The sequence below is a fragment of the Streptopelia decaocto genome (genome assembly GCF_964273445.1).
Source record: "Streptopelia decaocto genome assembly, chromosome: 6".
Classification (NCBI taxonomy): domain Eukaryota; kingdom Metazoa; phylum Chordata; class Aves; order Columbiformes; family Columbidae; genus Streptopelia; species Streptopelia decaocto.
This window is the reverse complement of record NC_138660.1, coordinates 58,891,506-58,907,210: the sequence shown is the minus strand read 5'-3', so window position 1 is coordinate 58,907,210 and position 15,705 is coordinate 58,891,506. Positions and strand designations below refer to the sequence as shown.

Here is a 15,705-nt window from a genome sequence, read left to right as displayed (position 1 = left end):
TTATTTAAACCCTCCGAGTATTCCCGACTCCTCGGCCTGCAGAGAGGAGTAAAGGCCTCGGCGGGCAGAGCAGAGCTGGGCTAGGCGGGAGTGGGGTGGGATGCGCTGGGGTGGGATGTGATGGGATGCAGGAACGGTTCTGCCCCGTCGGCCGCGGGCATGGAGGGCGCGGCGCTGTCACTGGGCAGGGTAGCCCCGGCCTGCGCCTCCGTCTCCGGTCGGTGACAGCTGACTGCAGTGCTAAGCAGAAATAGTTAAAAAATAAACAAAAATGGCAGAAGCCGCCTCCCGCTGCCTCTCTGCTCCCGTTCTCCTTCGCACAGACGGGAAAACCTCTAACGCCTCTGACGGGGAGAGGATGGGTGAAGCTGCAGATTTGATAGGAGCTGCAGGCTGTGCCAGCCGGGTATGCTGCTGCTCGTCCACGTCCGCGCCCGGGCCCGCCTGCCCCGCTCCCCTGGGGCAAGAGATCGGCTTTGCCCCATCCTCTGGGATGCAGGAGAGGGGCTCCCCTAGCTCGGATCTCACCCCGGCTTCAGCTCTGCCCGCCTCTCTCCTCCTCCCCGCCGGCTGCGGGCCTCTGGGAGGGATTCAGAGGAGCAGAAAGAAAGATAAAGGAGAGGAAAAGCAGACAGACAGTACCGTCGGGAGGGCCGGCGGTTATCCACCCGCCCCGGCGCCCGGTCTCTGCAGGGACCCCGGGGAGCGGACCCCCAGCGCTCGTCCTCGGCTCCGCGGGGCCCCACGCAAGGCCCGCGTGGATTGCAGGTCCGGCCACGGCTACCCTCGACGGCCTGAGGACAAAGGTACGGGCACGGCCCGACCCCAGCCCGACGGTGCCCCCGGTCCAGTGGCGAAGAGAGCCGCAGCCAAATTTAACCGGGGTGGGTGGAAAACCGGAGCGGAGGCGGCAGGCTGGGAGTCCCGCTGTGCCGCCGGCCCTCCACGACCCCGCGCTTCCCACGCACACGGGCAAACGCGAGCCCGAGCCCTAAAAAGGGGAGCGGAGGGTAGGGGCAGGGAGCGCTCCCGGGGAGCCGCTGCGCAGCGCCCGTGCCGAGCGGCAATCTCTCCGGTCCTCTCCTCGCCGCGGCTCTGCCCTGCCCGGGGAGATCTCGCTGGAAACTCGGCATGGGAGCAGAACCTCTCGGAGCGAGGTGAAGTCAAATCCCTTTTCAACACATCCCGGAGCTTTAAACGTCCAGACTGTTTCAGGCATTTTTCCTGCAGAAGCTGGTGATACATTATTACCATTATTACCATTATTTGTTTTTATTTCTTGTTAAAAAGGGAAATGCGGGAGGTGAGGCACAGCCAAAGAGAATTATTTTTTAAGAGAGTAAAAAAAAAAAAAAAAACAAACACAAAAAACTAACAAAAACATAAAATCGAAGGTCTCAGACCGGCTTTGAAAGAAGGGATGGGCGGTTTAAAAATTGCTGCACTGATCTATCAAAAACAACACCTAAATACACCTCCGAAATGGCACTATATGCACAGCGTATAATGTATGTACATATATATATTTAATTTTTATATTTTTATATATATATACATATATATATACAAACATCTATACACTAAAATAAAGAATTACAGCCAGCCTGGATCCTGAACACAGTCTACACTTTATTTCAGACTACAGATTTCTGAACATAATAAAATCTTTGGCTTGTAGCGGCGGATTCAGTCTCGCAGTCTGTGGATCAGATTTATTTTTTTTTCTCGGGGAAAAAAAAATAAAAGAAAAAAGAAAAAAAAGGGGGAAAAAAGAGAGACAGAAATACACAAACGCAAATAAGATCAAACGAAAGAACAGAAAAGTAGGACATTTACTGTAAAACAAGAGCAACGGACATAGAGAAAAAAAATAAAAGCAAACAAAACGAAAAAAAAAAAAAGAACAAACGAACAAAAGAGAAAGCAAGAGAGAGAAGGGGAGAGAGAAACTGTCCAGCAAATAGAGATCGCTACACATATTTCTTACCTGAAATTAAATATATACATGGTCATATGCTGTTTGGCTATATAGAGATAATTTTTTAAGTGTTCATATTTTACTTTTTTTTTTTTTCTTAATCGGAGTCCTTATACTATGGATAGACAATAGATCTGCTTTTAAATAGCACCTGTCCGCCTCCCGGCCGGCGGGCCGGCGCCGCGGCGCAGGGCTGTGAGGGCTGCGCCGCCTCACTCGCTCTCCTCTTTGTCCTGCACGGTGGTGGTGGAGTGGTTGTAGAGTCCCTGGGCCATGAGATGCAGCGCCAGCCCGTTCTTGATGCCCGTCGCCTTCTTGATCTTGGCTCGTTTGTTCTGGAACCAGATCTTGATCTGGGACTCGTTGAGGCTGAGCTCCTGGGCCAGGCTCTGCCGCCGCTGCTCCGTGATGTACCGGTTCGCCTGGAACTCCGCCTTCAGCCGCTGCAGCTGCTCGGCCGTGAACGCCGTCCGCGGCCGCTTGTCCTCCTTCTCCGTCTTCTTCTTCTTCAGCTTCCTGGTGCGGGGGCCTGCGGGCAGGGCACACACACGCCACTGGGCAGGGCCGCGCCGCCGACCGACCGACAGACCGACCGACCGCCGCCCCCTCCCCGCCGACCGCCGGAAAAATGGCCGACGAACGAATTTCTGCCGGTCCCGTGTGTTTCCCCCCCAAGACACCCAATCCCGGCGCCGCCGCCCCGGCACGGTGGAGGGAAGGACGGGCAGGGAGACGAGAGGCCGCGGCCAAGCCGCCCGCGCATCCCCCGCTGCCCCGCCGAGCCGGTACCGCCGAGGGGAGCTGTTGCCCCATCGCCCCCTGCCCCGACACACGTCGGGGCGTCTCTGCGGGGACAAGCCGCGCTTCCTCTGCACGGCCCGGGACCAAGGTCCGCCGGCCGGGCAGCGGCTCCGCGGGGGGGCGATGGTTCCCGTGGCCAGGCACCGGGGAGCCGCCGGGAGCAGCAGCCCGGCCGGAGGCTACTCCAGTCTCTGGGGAGCAACAGCTCCTCCGCAAGGCCGGCTCAGACCCGGGAGTGCCTTCCCCGCCGACACCTCGGAATCCCGCCGCCACCCGGGTCGTCCGCTCTCAGATCCTTGTCGGGGACCCTCGACCCCGCCTGCAGCTCCTTCCATGAACCCCCGCCGAAAGCGGTGTCCCCACACCTCCCCAGCCCCAGGCCGGGATGGGATCAGGTGAAGTGCTACAGAGCTCGCCCGGGAAGCAGCCTGGCCCCGGGGTGCATCCCGCAGGCAGCGCCCGCTCGGGGTTCTACACTCGGTCCTGTGCACGCCGGCCGGAGGCGAGTGGAGAGGGGAGGGGACCCTGGAGAAAGGGATCTGTGAAAATCCCCCGACAGCTGCCGGGCTCGGCGGGCGGCCCCGGGCCCGCAGCACCCCGCCAGCAGCAGCCGCAACCGGAGCCGTGAGGCCTCCTGGCCGCCGAGTAGGCCGAAAGCTGCTCTCCCGTCCCAGTCCTTCCCCAGACCGGGAGTTTTCCCTGCGTCTCGGCGGCGGCTGCCGGTAGGAAGAAGGACGGGGCCCGGCGGGATGCTCCCGGGCTCGGCCGGCGGAGGGACGGAGGCCGCGGGGAGTGAATCGCTTTGACCCGGCACCTTGCAGCGGTGTGCCGACGCCTCCGACCGCCGCAGCCCGTTCGTACCCAGAGCTCGGAGAAACGGCCGGGACCGGCGGGCAGCTCTGAGCAAAACAAAGAGGGCGGCCGAGCCAAGCTAGTTTCCCCTCGCCCTTTCTACCCTCCGGGCTGGGATAAGCATGGAGCTTCGGGGAGCACATACAGAATTAATTCTCTGCCCGAAGAAAGGGGAGGAAAGGAAATAAAGGCGCAAGTGTAAAACGCCTGGTGCACGGTGGCACTGGGAATCGGTAGAAAAACACCCGTGGCCGGGGCGGCCGGGAGCGAGGGCCGCGCCGTCTGACAGCTCTATCACTCCATCAATCACCCGAGTCAATCAAAGTGCCTTTTCTGAGTTTCAAGTCGCTGGACGTGTCAATAACTGGAGATGGAGATGGCTCGGCCGATAGCGCCGCATTGACCGCCGGCGGGGAGCAGCCAGGCCGGGCAGCGCGGAGCAGGGCCGGGCCCGGGCAGCGCCGCCTTTACAGCGGCCGGGAGTGGCAGCCGGCCCCGCGCCCACCGGGGCGACCCAGGGGAACCCACCCCGGCCCCGGCCCGCGCTGGTGGATCGCTGTGTGCTGGCCTCGGGTGCCACAGGGGAAGCCTCCCTCCTCACCCTCTGCTTCTTCAAAAAAAAAATTACAACTAGAAATAGAAACTAACGGTGATAAAATAAGGGGCTGTTGGGAGCACCTAGGAGAGTGTAAACAGCGTGAAAGGGGGCGGCAGAATGGGGCCGAGGGCCGGGATGGCCGAACAGTCGGCTCCCACCGGGGTAGCCCCCGTCAGAGGCACGTCCCGCCCGCGAGAACCGGGCCCCAAACCACGGCATAGAGCACCGGCTCCGGCGGCAATGCGCGGCCTAAGGGCCTGCCTGGCTCTGCCTCGCTTCAGAGGCCCCCATAAACAGCCTCTCCGCCACCTTCCTAAAAATAAACCCTTTTTCTTTGCCCTCCGACAAAACACTCCACACACGCCGCACCTCCAGCAGCTGCTCGACTCATGGCTCAGGTCTCCCCCACTACCCCCGAAAGGCCACCAGCAAAAATACGGGGGGAAAAAGCCCCAAAACAAGGGAGCGGACGAATCGCTGCCTGTTTTCGCAGCGCTCCCACTCCACGCCGCCGCGCTGCGGAACACCAAGGGATGTGGCAAGGCGGAGCGGGCGGGGGGCACGGGAAGGGGGTCGCTGCCCGCCGGCGGTCCGCAACGAAACGCGGCCGAATCGGGGCCCGGCATCCCATTCAAATTTGGGAGATTCGGAGGAGGAAGGAGAGGTGGGGGGTGGAGGGAACGCGTTTCCTCTCGCCCCGGGTGACCCAGGACGCCCCCCCCCCGCCTCCCTGCGCCTCCCCACGCGAGGTCCTCAGCAGGCCTGGAGCCAAAGCAATGGGGGGAAGAAGGGAAGGGGGGTGGGGGCGACCTTGTCACGATTTTAACAGCTCCCAGATGCGCCGCGGTTCCTTACCCGAGGACGGTCTGTCTGAATACCTAGTGCAGTAGACCCAGGCAGGCCACACCAGCGGCTGTTGCGAGTCGGGCTTTATAACAGGTCCTCCATTATTAGAGCCCATGAGGAGGATGGCGGGGCTGCCGTGCTCCCCGTACTTCGCCGGGTGAGTTTCGCCCCCGTCGGCGGGGGACTTGGGAGCCCCCGACGCCGCCGCTGCCGCCGCGGCGGGACTGGCTTTGGCGGCGGCGGCTGCGGGCGGCGGCGGCGGCGCGGAGCCGTCGGGACGACAGTTCGAGTCCGGGCAGAGGAGGGAGGGTGGGTTGGGCGGCCGGGCCAGCAGTGGGTTGACGTTTTCTCTACCTGAGCTCTGCCCCCGATCTCCGTCCCGCTCCCGGCTACCTCCTCCTCCGCCGCTGGCCGGCGCGGGCGGCTCCTTCTTGCAGCCGAAGTCCGGCCTCAGGATGTTGTCGATGAAAAAGTTGGTGGTGCGGTGGGGCGGCGGCGGCGGGGGTGGCGGTGGGGGCGGCGGGTGGCGACGGCGGGGCAGGGGCAGGGGGCAGGGCGCGGCGGGGGAGGCGGGCGCCGGGCTGGGGGACACGGGTACGCTCTCGCCATCGCTGCCGCTGCCGCTGCTCGCCGGGCCGGGCGCCGCGTCTCTGTGGCCGTGCCCCTCCGGCGGCTCTTCCATGCTCAGCCCCCGCCACGGAGATCGCTGCCTCTTTTCCCCCCCACCCACCCGTTTTACGCCCACCCCACTTTGCCGGTGGGTGGCGGGGTGGAAAAGGGGGAGAAATAAAAAATTTAAAAGAGAAAAAAAAGAAAAAAAAGAAAATCCACTTGTTGGGCTGGAGATGAGAATTTTTTCTCCCCCTCGCACGGACGGATCCAAAACCGGAGAGACACTCGAGGGCTTCTTTCCCCCTTCCCCCGATCAGCTTATATTTCCACCACCAAAAAAAAAAAAAAAAGGGGGGGGGGAAAGCAACACCAGACCCAAAAAGGTGTGCGGCAACACCGCAGCCCCCCCAAAAATCCCGCCCCCCGAAAACCCGTCAAAATCTGCCCATCTCCCCGCCGCCGCCGCGGCGGCTCCGCGCTGCCCCACTGTCACGCTGCGCTCTGCCCACGCCGCGGGCTGCCGGAGCCCTTCCCCGCCAGCCTGGAGCTGCACGCCGCCCGGGCCAATTTTTTTTTGTTTGGTAATTCTTTTTTTTTTTTTTCCCTTTTTTTGTTGTCTTTTTTTCTTCCTTAAAAAAAAAATATAATAATAATAAAAAAAGGCCAAATCTCTGACAGCTCCGGTCCGTGCAACAAACTCTCCCTAAAAAATCCCTCAGCCACACTTTTTTCACTCGCACCGGAAGCACGTGAGGCGGCCCCGCACGTGGGGGCGGCCAATGGCGCGCGGCCGCCGCCGCTGACACCCGCGCCCGCGCCCAATGGGCGCCCGACGGCGCCGCCGCCATAAATACCGCGTGGGGACGGGACGGGCCGCGACGGGGCGGGGGCTCCGCGCCCGCACCTACACGCGTGTATCGGCACCCTCCCCGGCCCCCCTTACCACCCCCAACCAGCCCCGGGAACAACTTCTTCCAGCCGCGCCGCATCCCCGCCGTGTCCTGCGCGGGCCGCCGCGGCTAGCGAGGATTGGGTCGTAGGCCGTTTTCCTATTGCCCCCCCAATAATAAACTCCCCCTTCCTTCCCCTCCCCCCAAAAAACACAACTGTTTGTGTTCTTTTTTTTTTATTTTCTACTCTCCCACGGCTGGGTCAGGCAGTGACGGGAGGTGGGGAGCGGAGTAGGGGATGCCCGGAATCGAAACTTTGTTTATGAGGAATAAAAAATGAAAATAATAATACCAATAAATAATAATAATAAAGGCAGGAGCCACTGCCGGGGTGAGCTGGGCGTACGGCTGCAGTCACTGGGCTGTTTTTTTCCTTTATTGTTGATTTGCTTGGTGTTTTGGTTTGTTTTGTTTTTCGGAATATGAAGCAGATCAGCCGCCAGCTCAAAGCTGAATTCGTATCATGTTTCTTCGTCTGCTTTTTGATGTTTGTTTGTTTGTTTGGGTTCGGTTTGTTGCCTTTTTTTACCCTTCTGTTCCTTTTTTTTTTCCTCAGCAAAGACCGATCACCTTGAGACGTGAGTTTAGCAGAAGGGAAATTTAAGGATATTGAAGGGTGGAGAGAAAAAGGCACTTTCCGAGAACTGCTGCAGCTTTCTAAAAATTAATTTACAGGGGAAACAAACAAACAAACTCTGCTCCCTGTTTTAGGGTTTTTTTGTCTGCTGGGGGGCTGGAGCCCGGTGCCGTAGGGAGAGCGGCTCTGCCGTCGCCGTGTCTTCTACCGCGGCCCCGGGCGCTCCCGTGCGCGCAGAGCAGAGCTGCTCCGGGGAAGGGAAGTCTCGGTGCTCACACGAAGGGGCACGGGGGGATAGGGGTCCCACGACAGCTCACGTTTTGCACAGCGAGGGTGTCCCGGTGGGCTGGGTGCCCGGTGCTGTGGCCGCATCCCGGCCGGCCGCAGGCACCTGCTTCGGGCTGGAGCCGCTTTTCCAGCCCGGGGACGTTTCCCAGGACTGCGGGAAGGCCAGTTCCCGGCTTTTTCTCCTGCTGACGCAACCGAAAACCCCCATCTTTCCCCCGCAAAAACCAGCGGCCAGTCGGGCCGTGGAGGCCGCGGGGCCCCGCGCAACGCTCCGCGCCTCTCCGCGGGGCCGGGCCGCGTCACGTGTCGCCGCCTATATATCCTATATGTGCATGGGTGCGTGCTCAAAAAACACCTATAGCTGTATCTGTGCGTTTCCTCGCGGGCTGAGCTGCGCTGCCGGCTGGATGCGCTTCAGTCCTCGGGAGCGGCCCCGGGGAAGTGCCCGGCCCGGTGCTCCGCTCTCAGGACTGCGACCGGCGCCGGGAATTGGAGGGTACACGTCTGGGTGTCCGGCAGCAGCTCCCCGGGTGCCCGAGCGACGTGTGGGTGCCCACACTTCCGAGGCACACTCGGTTATTTTCCGTACCGGGGAAACATTAGCGAATTGTTACCTCCAGCCACACAATAATCCCCTAAAATAATAGCTGGCAGAACACAATCAGCCCTGGCATCAAGAGCTTCATCCGCAATTAAATGAATGTTAACCCCCCCCTGCATTGACAATATCATATCATTTACTCGCACCGAAATTGGGTTTATTTATATTTAAGTTAGCAAAATTGAAATCTTTATCCCAAAAGCGAGCGTGGGTACTTAATTAAATTCTAATTAGGACACTATCAATATCCCATTTAGCCACGTAGCCTTTGTGAGCCGCGGTCCCTTTCAGAGCTGTAAATGGGGGCTCGCTGCCTTATCTCTCCTGCAAGAGACGCCTTGAGAAGGGCTGCAAAAGATAATTTATAGGTTTTAATTACTCTTCATTCCGCCTGATCAGCTTGGCGTTCATCACAGGACGGCGAATAAAACCTGGTCAAAAGCACTGTCACTATTCCCTGGCAAGACGCTTAATCAAAGTAAGCAGGGCCATATTACACGCTGCGAGCTTCTTCACGTAATTTCCCAGCTGCTGATAAAGCTAGTTGAATAATGCTGCAGTCCTTCGGAGACACCATTTACAGAAATGACTTTATTGACGGCTTAACGTCGGTAATTCATTTTACCTTTCATGTATTGGGAGCCCGGATTTGTTACAGTAATAGGATGATAAATGTCCTGGCGGCCCTATAGCTTTTATTATTGAATACAATACACACACCCATCCTTAAATGTTCCAAAATTGGGTAACAAAAGGGAGAGAGAGAGAAATCGAAGCCTTTAACTATTTAATTTGCCTTCCTGAGCGCAGGGCGGGGGGAGGGAGGCCGAAGTGTGTGTATGTGCGTGTGTGTGTACGTGTGTGTGTAGGGGGGGGGGATTATTTTATCCGGAGTCCTCTCTTCTAGAAACTGTTCTGGATTTTAAAGACTTCTCTATAAATTGAGTAGGTTTGTGTACGGAGGGGGTGTGGGATTGGCTGGATGAATGAGGAGGGGTTCAAGGAAAAGACGATGTATATTTCCAGGCTGGATGTTTTTTCCACCGCGACCGTTCCTATCTAAATAGACAAATATTACTCCAAGCTAGTAGATAGTTACAGTAATCGGGGTAATATGTCCACACCGTGTCTTACGGACGGAAGCTTTAAAAAAAATAATAAGCCCTTCTTTGGAAAAAGTTCCCTCTGCAACGTACGAGTGACGCTGGGTTTGGAGGCGCCCGTCGGGGCAGCGCAGCCCCGCGGACCCTCGCCCGCTGCCGGGAAGGGGAGATCGGTCCCGCGGAGCCGCCGATGCGTCCAGCGGGGCGGGGACCCCCAACGCTCCCCGGAAAAGGCTCCGGTCACCGGGGCCAAGCTGCGACGCTCCCTGGCCCTCGGGAGTGGCCCGGTGCTGTCTGAGCCTCTTACAGGATGTTGCCCCCACCGCCTCCTGGCATCGGGGCTTGGGTCAGCCATCCTGGCGTGGGGAGGCAGAGAATGAAATCCGGGAGGCGGGGAGCAGCCGAGGGGCAGCGGGGCCGGGGAGCAGAGCCGGGACCCCTGGTGCCCACCGTCGGGCTGCATTGCTCCCGCCGCAAGACACCAGCCTGCGGCGCCCACAGCCTCTTCGGAAATAGAGAGAAATCATTTCTCCGATTTCGTTGTATTGACTTTAATTTTTCTTTTTTTTTATTTTTTTTTCTTTTTTTTTTTCTGAGGAAGACCATCAAAGGAAGGAGGGTATCAAATTGAAATTAAAAAATAAAATTAAAATCGGATAAAAAATTCTTTGCAGTTTGTTTTTGGTTTTTTTTTTTTTCTCTCTGCGCCCTTATAGGAAGGAGGAAGTATAGAAACGTGGTTAATATACGCTGTGGTAATCCTATTTCTAGGTCTAGATCAGATCTCATTGGGGCCTTTGCTGAAGGACATAAATGAGTTGTTCTAATACAATAGATTTCATCCTTCCTACAGGGACTGGCTGACCAGAGGTTTTGTTAAAAGTGAATGCGAATAGATTTCTGCTACAAGTGCAGCATTATTATTATGAGCTGTAAGGTCAGACTATACATTCCGGGTCCCCAAAGCCTATAGACCCTGGGAAATGCGCGGGATATACCACGTCATTGTACCTGACAGTCTCTTCAATAGACTAATTCAATTATCGCTTGGGGATTCAGTCTTCATTGAAAGCAATAATAGCAGTGTAATTCGTTGGTAAATAGGTATTGGAAGCAGCTCCGCTCGAAACTTTTTTCGGGGCACAGGTTTGTATCTCCAGGATTCGAAATCTCTCCGGGTACAAGAGTGGGAGCAGGGAGGGAGGAAGGGCTGGTTTTTGGTGGAGAGAAGGGCCCGGCTGCGGGGAGACCCCGGCGCTGCGGCCGAAGCAGCAGCCCCCGCACCCCGGCCCGGGCGGGCAGCGCGGTCGCCCCGCTCCCCGGAGAAGTTCCCGGAGCGCTGACGATGTTGTGCCCTGGTGTCCTGGTGTACAGTTATGAATCAATTACCATCCAGGACCACCCCCCACCCCGGCAATGCAGCCCGACTTTCAAGCCACAGGAAACTGTAGGAAATATTTACATTTATTTACTTCATTGCCTGTCGTCCCCCTCTTGCCAAGAAGAACGGAGAATAAAACACCCCGCATAACTTTGTGGGGAGGGGAGAAAAAACTATTTCTTATTCTTAATTATATTGTTTGTTTCTTTTCATACCATGAAAAAAAAAAAAAAAGAGAGGGATAGGAAGGGAAAAGAAAAATAGGAAAAAAAAAAGGAGAAATAAAAAGAAAGCGGAGAAAAGGTAAAAAAATAAGAAGGAAAGGTAAAAAGAGCAGGAATTTTAACAATGAAAAAAAGAAAAAAAAAAAAAAGAAGAGGAAAAAGAAAAAGGGTAGAAAACCAGAAAAGATCGAACAAAGGGGAAGAAGTACAGAAAACAGAAAAAAAAATAAAGGAAAGAGAGGGGGGAAAAGAGAAAAAGAAAAGGAAAAAATTAAATGAAAAGAAAAAAATAAAATGAAAGTAAGGAAAATGAAAGAGAACATAAAAGAGAAGAAAAGAGAAGAGAAGAAAAGAGAAGGAAAGAGAATAAAGGAGTAGAAAAGAGAAGGAAATAGTAGAAAAGAGAATAAAAGAGAATAAAAGAGAAGGAAAGAGAAGAAAAGAGAAGAAAAGAGAAGAAAAGCTCGCTGCTTTCCAGTGGCCTCCCTACATACCCCTTCCCATCTGCTTCCCAAGCTCCCTCCCGCCTCCCACCCACATCTGCAGCCCACCCTACCTCGCTGCGAGCAGCACAAGTCACCTGGATCGGCTGCCTTAAAAACTCCCAGTTCCCGGCGATGTTTCTCGCTAGCTGGCCGGGGAAGGAATACGTCCGAGAAGGGCAGCGACATCCTCTCGACAGGCGAGCAGTCCAGACGGCTTTCTCCAGCCCCGTCTGCCTCCCTGACAATCTGGTTTAAGTTACAGTGGATGTTTCTGAGCCTTGCTCTACCCCATTTCGGGGCAGATACTCCTGTCCCCTCGCTAAATACGTTACGGACAGGAGCTGAAAGTTTTGTGGTAGAGTTTGGGTCCGCACCCATCTCTGTTCTATTGGGCTGGTCCCGGCGTGCGCCCCGTCTTCCCCCTTACACGGTGTCGGACTGGCTTGAACCCATTTACATTTTTAAATATGTTTTCAATTTCCTCCGTCTCTCCCTACCTATGTCTCGCCCTGCTCCTATCTCTGCTCGAGGAGCCGCGCAGCCCAAGGAAGAGTCGGGGATACTTTGGCCGCCCGGCCCCGCGGGGTGTTGGCGGGGCTGGGGCCGGGGCCGGGGCCGCTTCGCGGGGCTTCGACGGGCGGGAGGAGGGGGGGGTCCCTGCCCGGGCTTTGGGAACGGGGCCCCAAGACTTTCCCCACTTCGAGTGGGTGCATGGTTCTTCGTGACAGCAAAGCCTTTCCCTTCCCCAGTTTCTGGATTTTTGGCTGACAAAGGGGCACCCGCAGAACCGTCGCCCACCCGCTGCTCTTGCCGTGGGCGTAGGTGCAGGGAGGGTGTACGTCCAGCTCCACGCAGACCCGCCGTGTCTCCCAGCCCACGCGGGCAGCGCTTCTGTGCGCATATTTGCGTGCGAGAGTTTGCGAGTTCATTTGCGCATCTGAACGTGGGTGCAGCGGGCGTGTAGGGGACTATTCCTTTGCACAAACCCCTGTGCGAGTAGCTGTAGCTTTTAGAGGGTGCACACGGGCAGAACCACCCCCCGTCCCCGGGTTCCCCATCAACCTGAAGACCGCCCTGAGGGGCTCCTCCTGCAAAGCCTGTGCCTGTCCCCGGGCCGGGAGCAGAGGGACAGTGGCCGTGGGAAGTTTGCTTATCTCTCTGTATGGCAGAACGCTCCCCGGGGTTCTCGCCCCATCTCTCAGGTGCTCGCCTTTCCCAGCCCGCTGAAGGTACCTTCCTTACTGGATGGCTGGGGCTCTCCAGCAACGACTTGTGCAGATATTCCCCCGCGGAGGAAAAGATGATCCAGTCTTTGTTTATTTTGGGGTGGGTTTTTTTGTTTGTTTTTGGTGGGTTTTTTTTGTTTGTTTGTGTTTGGTTTTTGTTTTGTTTTGTTTTGTTTTGTTTTACCCCGGGGTCGAAATAACAGCACTGATTCCAGGGACTCATGGGTATCATCATTTCTCCACTCCCAGTGTGCAGGCAACTCAGGACATTCTCCCTATCAATGTTTTGGAGGAGGGCTGAGCCCCGCGCCCTTCACCACAGCGAATCCCTCTGTCATTTCACACCCCCCATCGCGGGGCCGTGTCTCCGGGCAGGGCCCCGGGCCCGGGACGCGATACTGGAGTGGGGGGTCCCGGCCCTCACCGAGCCGGGGTGCAGGCACCGGAGAAGTTTGAGACGGGGAGAAACGCAGGGAAAGGGAAGATAATTCCTTTGTGTTTTTGTCCTCCTTTGTTCTAGAATTAACTTGACCAGTGGAGTTGGAAAGCAGCACGATTTCGATTTGAAAAAGCAGAGGAAAGGGGGGCTCTTTTGATCCTCATCAGGGAAAATGATGCTCGGGGAGGTGGCTGGAGGCGCTGACACCGGCGCTGGGGTCTCTGCGGCGGCTCGCAGCAAAATTTCGTTGAAGGCACTATTTCTGCCTTGCATGGGAACTTTCGGCATTAATTAGCCATGTTGGTAGAGCTGAGCTGGCTCCTCTCTGCTCATCCGTTCCCAGAGAGAGAAAATTGTGTGTAGGGCTAAAATGCAGCAAGACAAAATAATCAGCTTTAAAAGTACGTATTGGCTTGGGGAGGCAGGGAAAGGGGCAGAGAGTAAAGCAAAATAAGACTATCGCCTGGAGAAATTATGCAATGTTACTGCTGCCCAGTGGCAGTAACCGGAATTGGGTCATTTTAGGGACAAACGCCAGCAAAATTCAAGTCACGTCCACTTATGCTATAAGGATGTGTCCTCTTTAAAAATTGTTATGCAAAAGACCCTCGTACGTGATCTTTTTGCGATAAAAAGCAGCAAGCCAAATATTGGAGCCCGAGTCAATAATATATGAACAGATTAAGCAACCTTGCTCCCAGGCAATTATTTCAGCAATTGAAAACCTCGCTTGCTCCAAATTTGGAAAATAATAATAACAATAGTAACAAAAGTAAATAAAGGCCAGAGCAAGTGCTGTGGTCTCTTGCTCTTTGCCCCTTGCTCGGGAAGGGTGGGCGTGTTTTTGCGTTTTTGTTTGTTTTTTTTTCCAGCCGGGAGAGAGTAGCTGAGAAGGTATTTAAAAGAGCAGCAGCCTGAAAATCACAACAATTCATAATAATCTATGGATCGCGGGAGTAAATAGGCATATCGCAGGGACACCGGCCTGCCTGCATTTATTTGTCTTTAAAGCTCCGGGTAAATTAAGTTTCCGGCTGTGTAATTCTAACAAAAGGTGATAGAAAACGCACTGGGGGAGTAATAGATGGTGGCACCAAGTATCAGAGGGGGGAATGGGTTTAATGCTGATTTATGTGCCTCGAGCCGGGGCGCAGCGCCGCCTTCGCGGGAGCAACGCGAGCAGCTCCGCGGGTGCGTGGGCTCCGCAGGGTCTCCACGGGGCGGGGTGGGGGGCGGCGGGGCCGAGGGGATCCCCGGGCAGGGCCCGGAGCAGCGACTTGGAGAGGAGCCGCTGCCAGGAGTTGGCTTGTCCCTGCGCTCCTCGGGAGGCTGCTGCCCTGCGTGGGGTCCCCGCCAACGGGTCACGGAAGAAAAAAAATATCGGCTACAAAAGGGCAGTAGGTGCGGGTAGGGGTCTGTCAAGGGCGACCCGGGTGCCTTTGCCCTCCCAGCAAGGGGCAAAAGGCAGAGCTGGGAGGCGTTTCCCCGAGCCGTCTTGTGCCTAAAGTGACTGCAAAGATTTGAGAGAGAGAAAACCTTCAGTCACCCACCGCAGGCTACTTTTTCTGCCCCCTTTCTACTTTACATCCCTTGCGCTGTGGCTGCCGGACACTGCTGGCCATGCAGCAGGCGGCATTTCCTTTGCATGCTTATTTCTGGCTCCACAATAGAAACTTGCCCCTTCTTCACTGGTTCTAGTCTTGGTCTTGGATTTAGTCTATGGTACAATGGCAATAACTAGCCATTTGTTTCGGTTACAAAAGCAGACAGCAGGTCAAAAGCAAAGAAACTGAACTTTCAGAAACTGGGGTCTGTACCCTTCAGGAGAAACCACGACCAGGTTTGAAGTGAGGGATAGGACTTTGGACCTATTTGGGGGCTGGGTAGGAGGAAGATGGAAAAATTATTTGGGAGCGACAATTCCTTTTGGTGCATCAGACTGAAGATGTCTTGTGAGAGCACTAAGATGTAGGAGCACGCAGCCCCACCGACCTGCTACAGCTGAGAGCCTTTTCCAAGACACACCAGAGTACAATAGAAATGCTCACTAGCATGGCACCTCACCTGCACACCCAGCCCTGCAGCCAAATCCCACATCCCTCTCCAGACAGCAGCCTTACATTCCTGAGCTAGACAAATGATGAAAAAGTTCCAGTTACTGTCTAATGAAAGGCCTCCATCTCCCTTCCCCCAGAGGTTTCCGATGCACATATAATTAGCTCTCAATATTTCATGAATATGGGGTTTTACTAATTCCTTTTCACTCAGGAGACTTCACATTCGCTGTTTTACCCTCTCTGTCATTTTGCACAAAGCCCTGGTTGTGGGAAGGGTGGTTATGGGTTGGGGTGGGTTCTTCTAGCTGGATACACAACATCCCTCAGCCGCCTGAGGCCTCAGTACAGACATCCTGAGAGACACAGATCCCAAATGAAGGACTACAGCATTTTTGTTTTTCTTTTCCATGGAGAAAATTTAATGTGCTATAGGATTTTGGTCCTTTGGGGCAAGCACTTTTTTGGATGGGTAGCAATTTAGGAACAGGCCTGCTTCTGAGTTACAGCACATTTTGGAGGGAGATCGGTGCTTTCTGACCAAAAAGAGCAATCATCTCAGAAAAAAACAGGAGGTAGAAGTCAAGCTAAATGTCATCAAGAATTGTCCCACTAAATCTTGGTGAATTTCCACAATAACAGCTCCAGCTCCACAGCACAATCATATTAATAAGAACAACTGTAAGCTCC

At 55.5% G+C, this 15,705-nt stretch overlaps 1 protein-coding gene across 1 annotated transcript; it reads right to left on the bottom strand.

Moving 5' to 3' along the window:
- Positions 1–2,055: 2,055 nt before the first annotated feature.
- On the bottom strand, positions 2,056–5,757 carry EN1 (engrailed homeobox 1; the record flags this gene model as incomplete). The annotated part of the gene is made up of 2 exons (XM_082056147.1): positions 2,056–2,507; positions 5,085–5,757. 2 exons carry the CDS (start codon positions 5,755–5,757, stop codon positions 2,191–2,193), a joined length of 990 nt encoding a protein of 329 aa, XP_081912273.1. The 3' UTR covers positions 2,056–2,190.
- Positions 5,758–15,705: the final 9,948 nt, after the last annotated feature.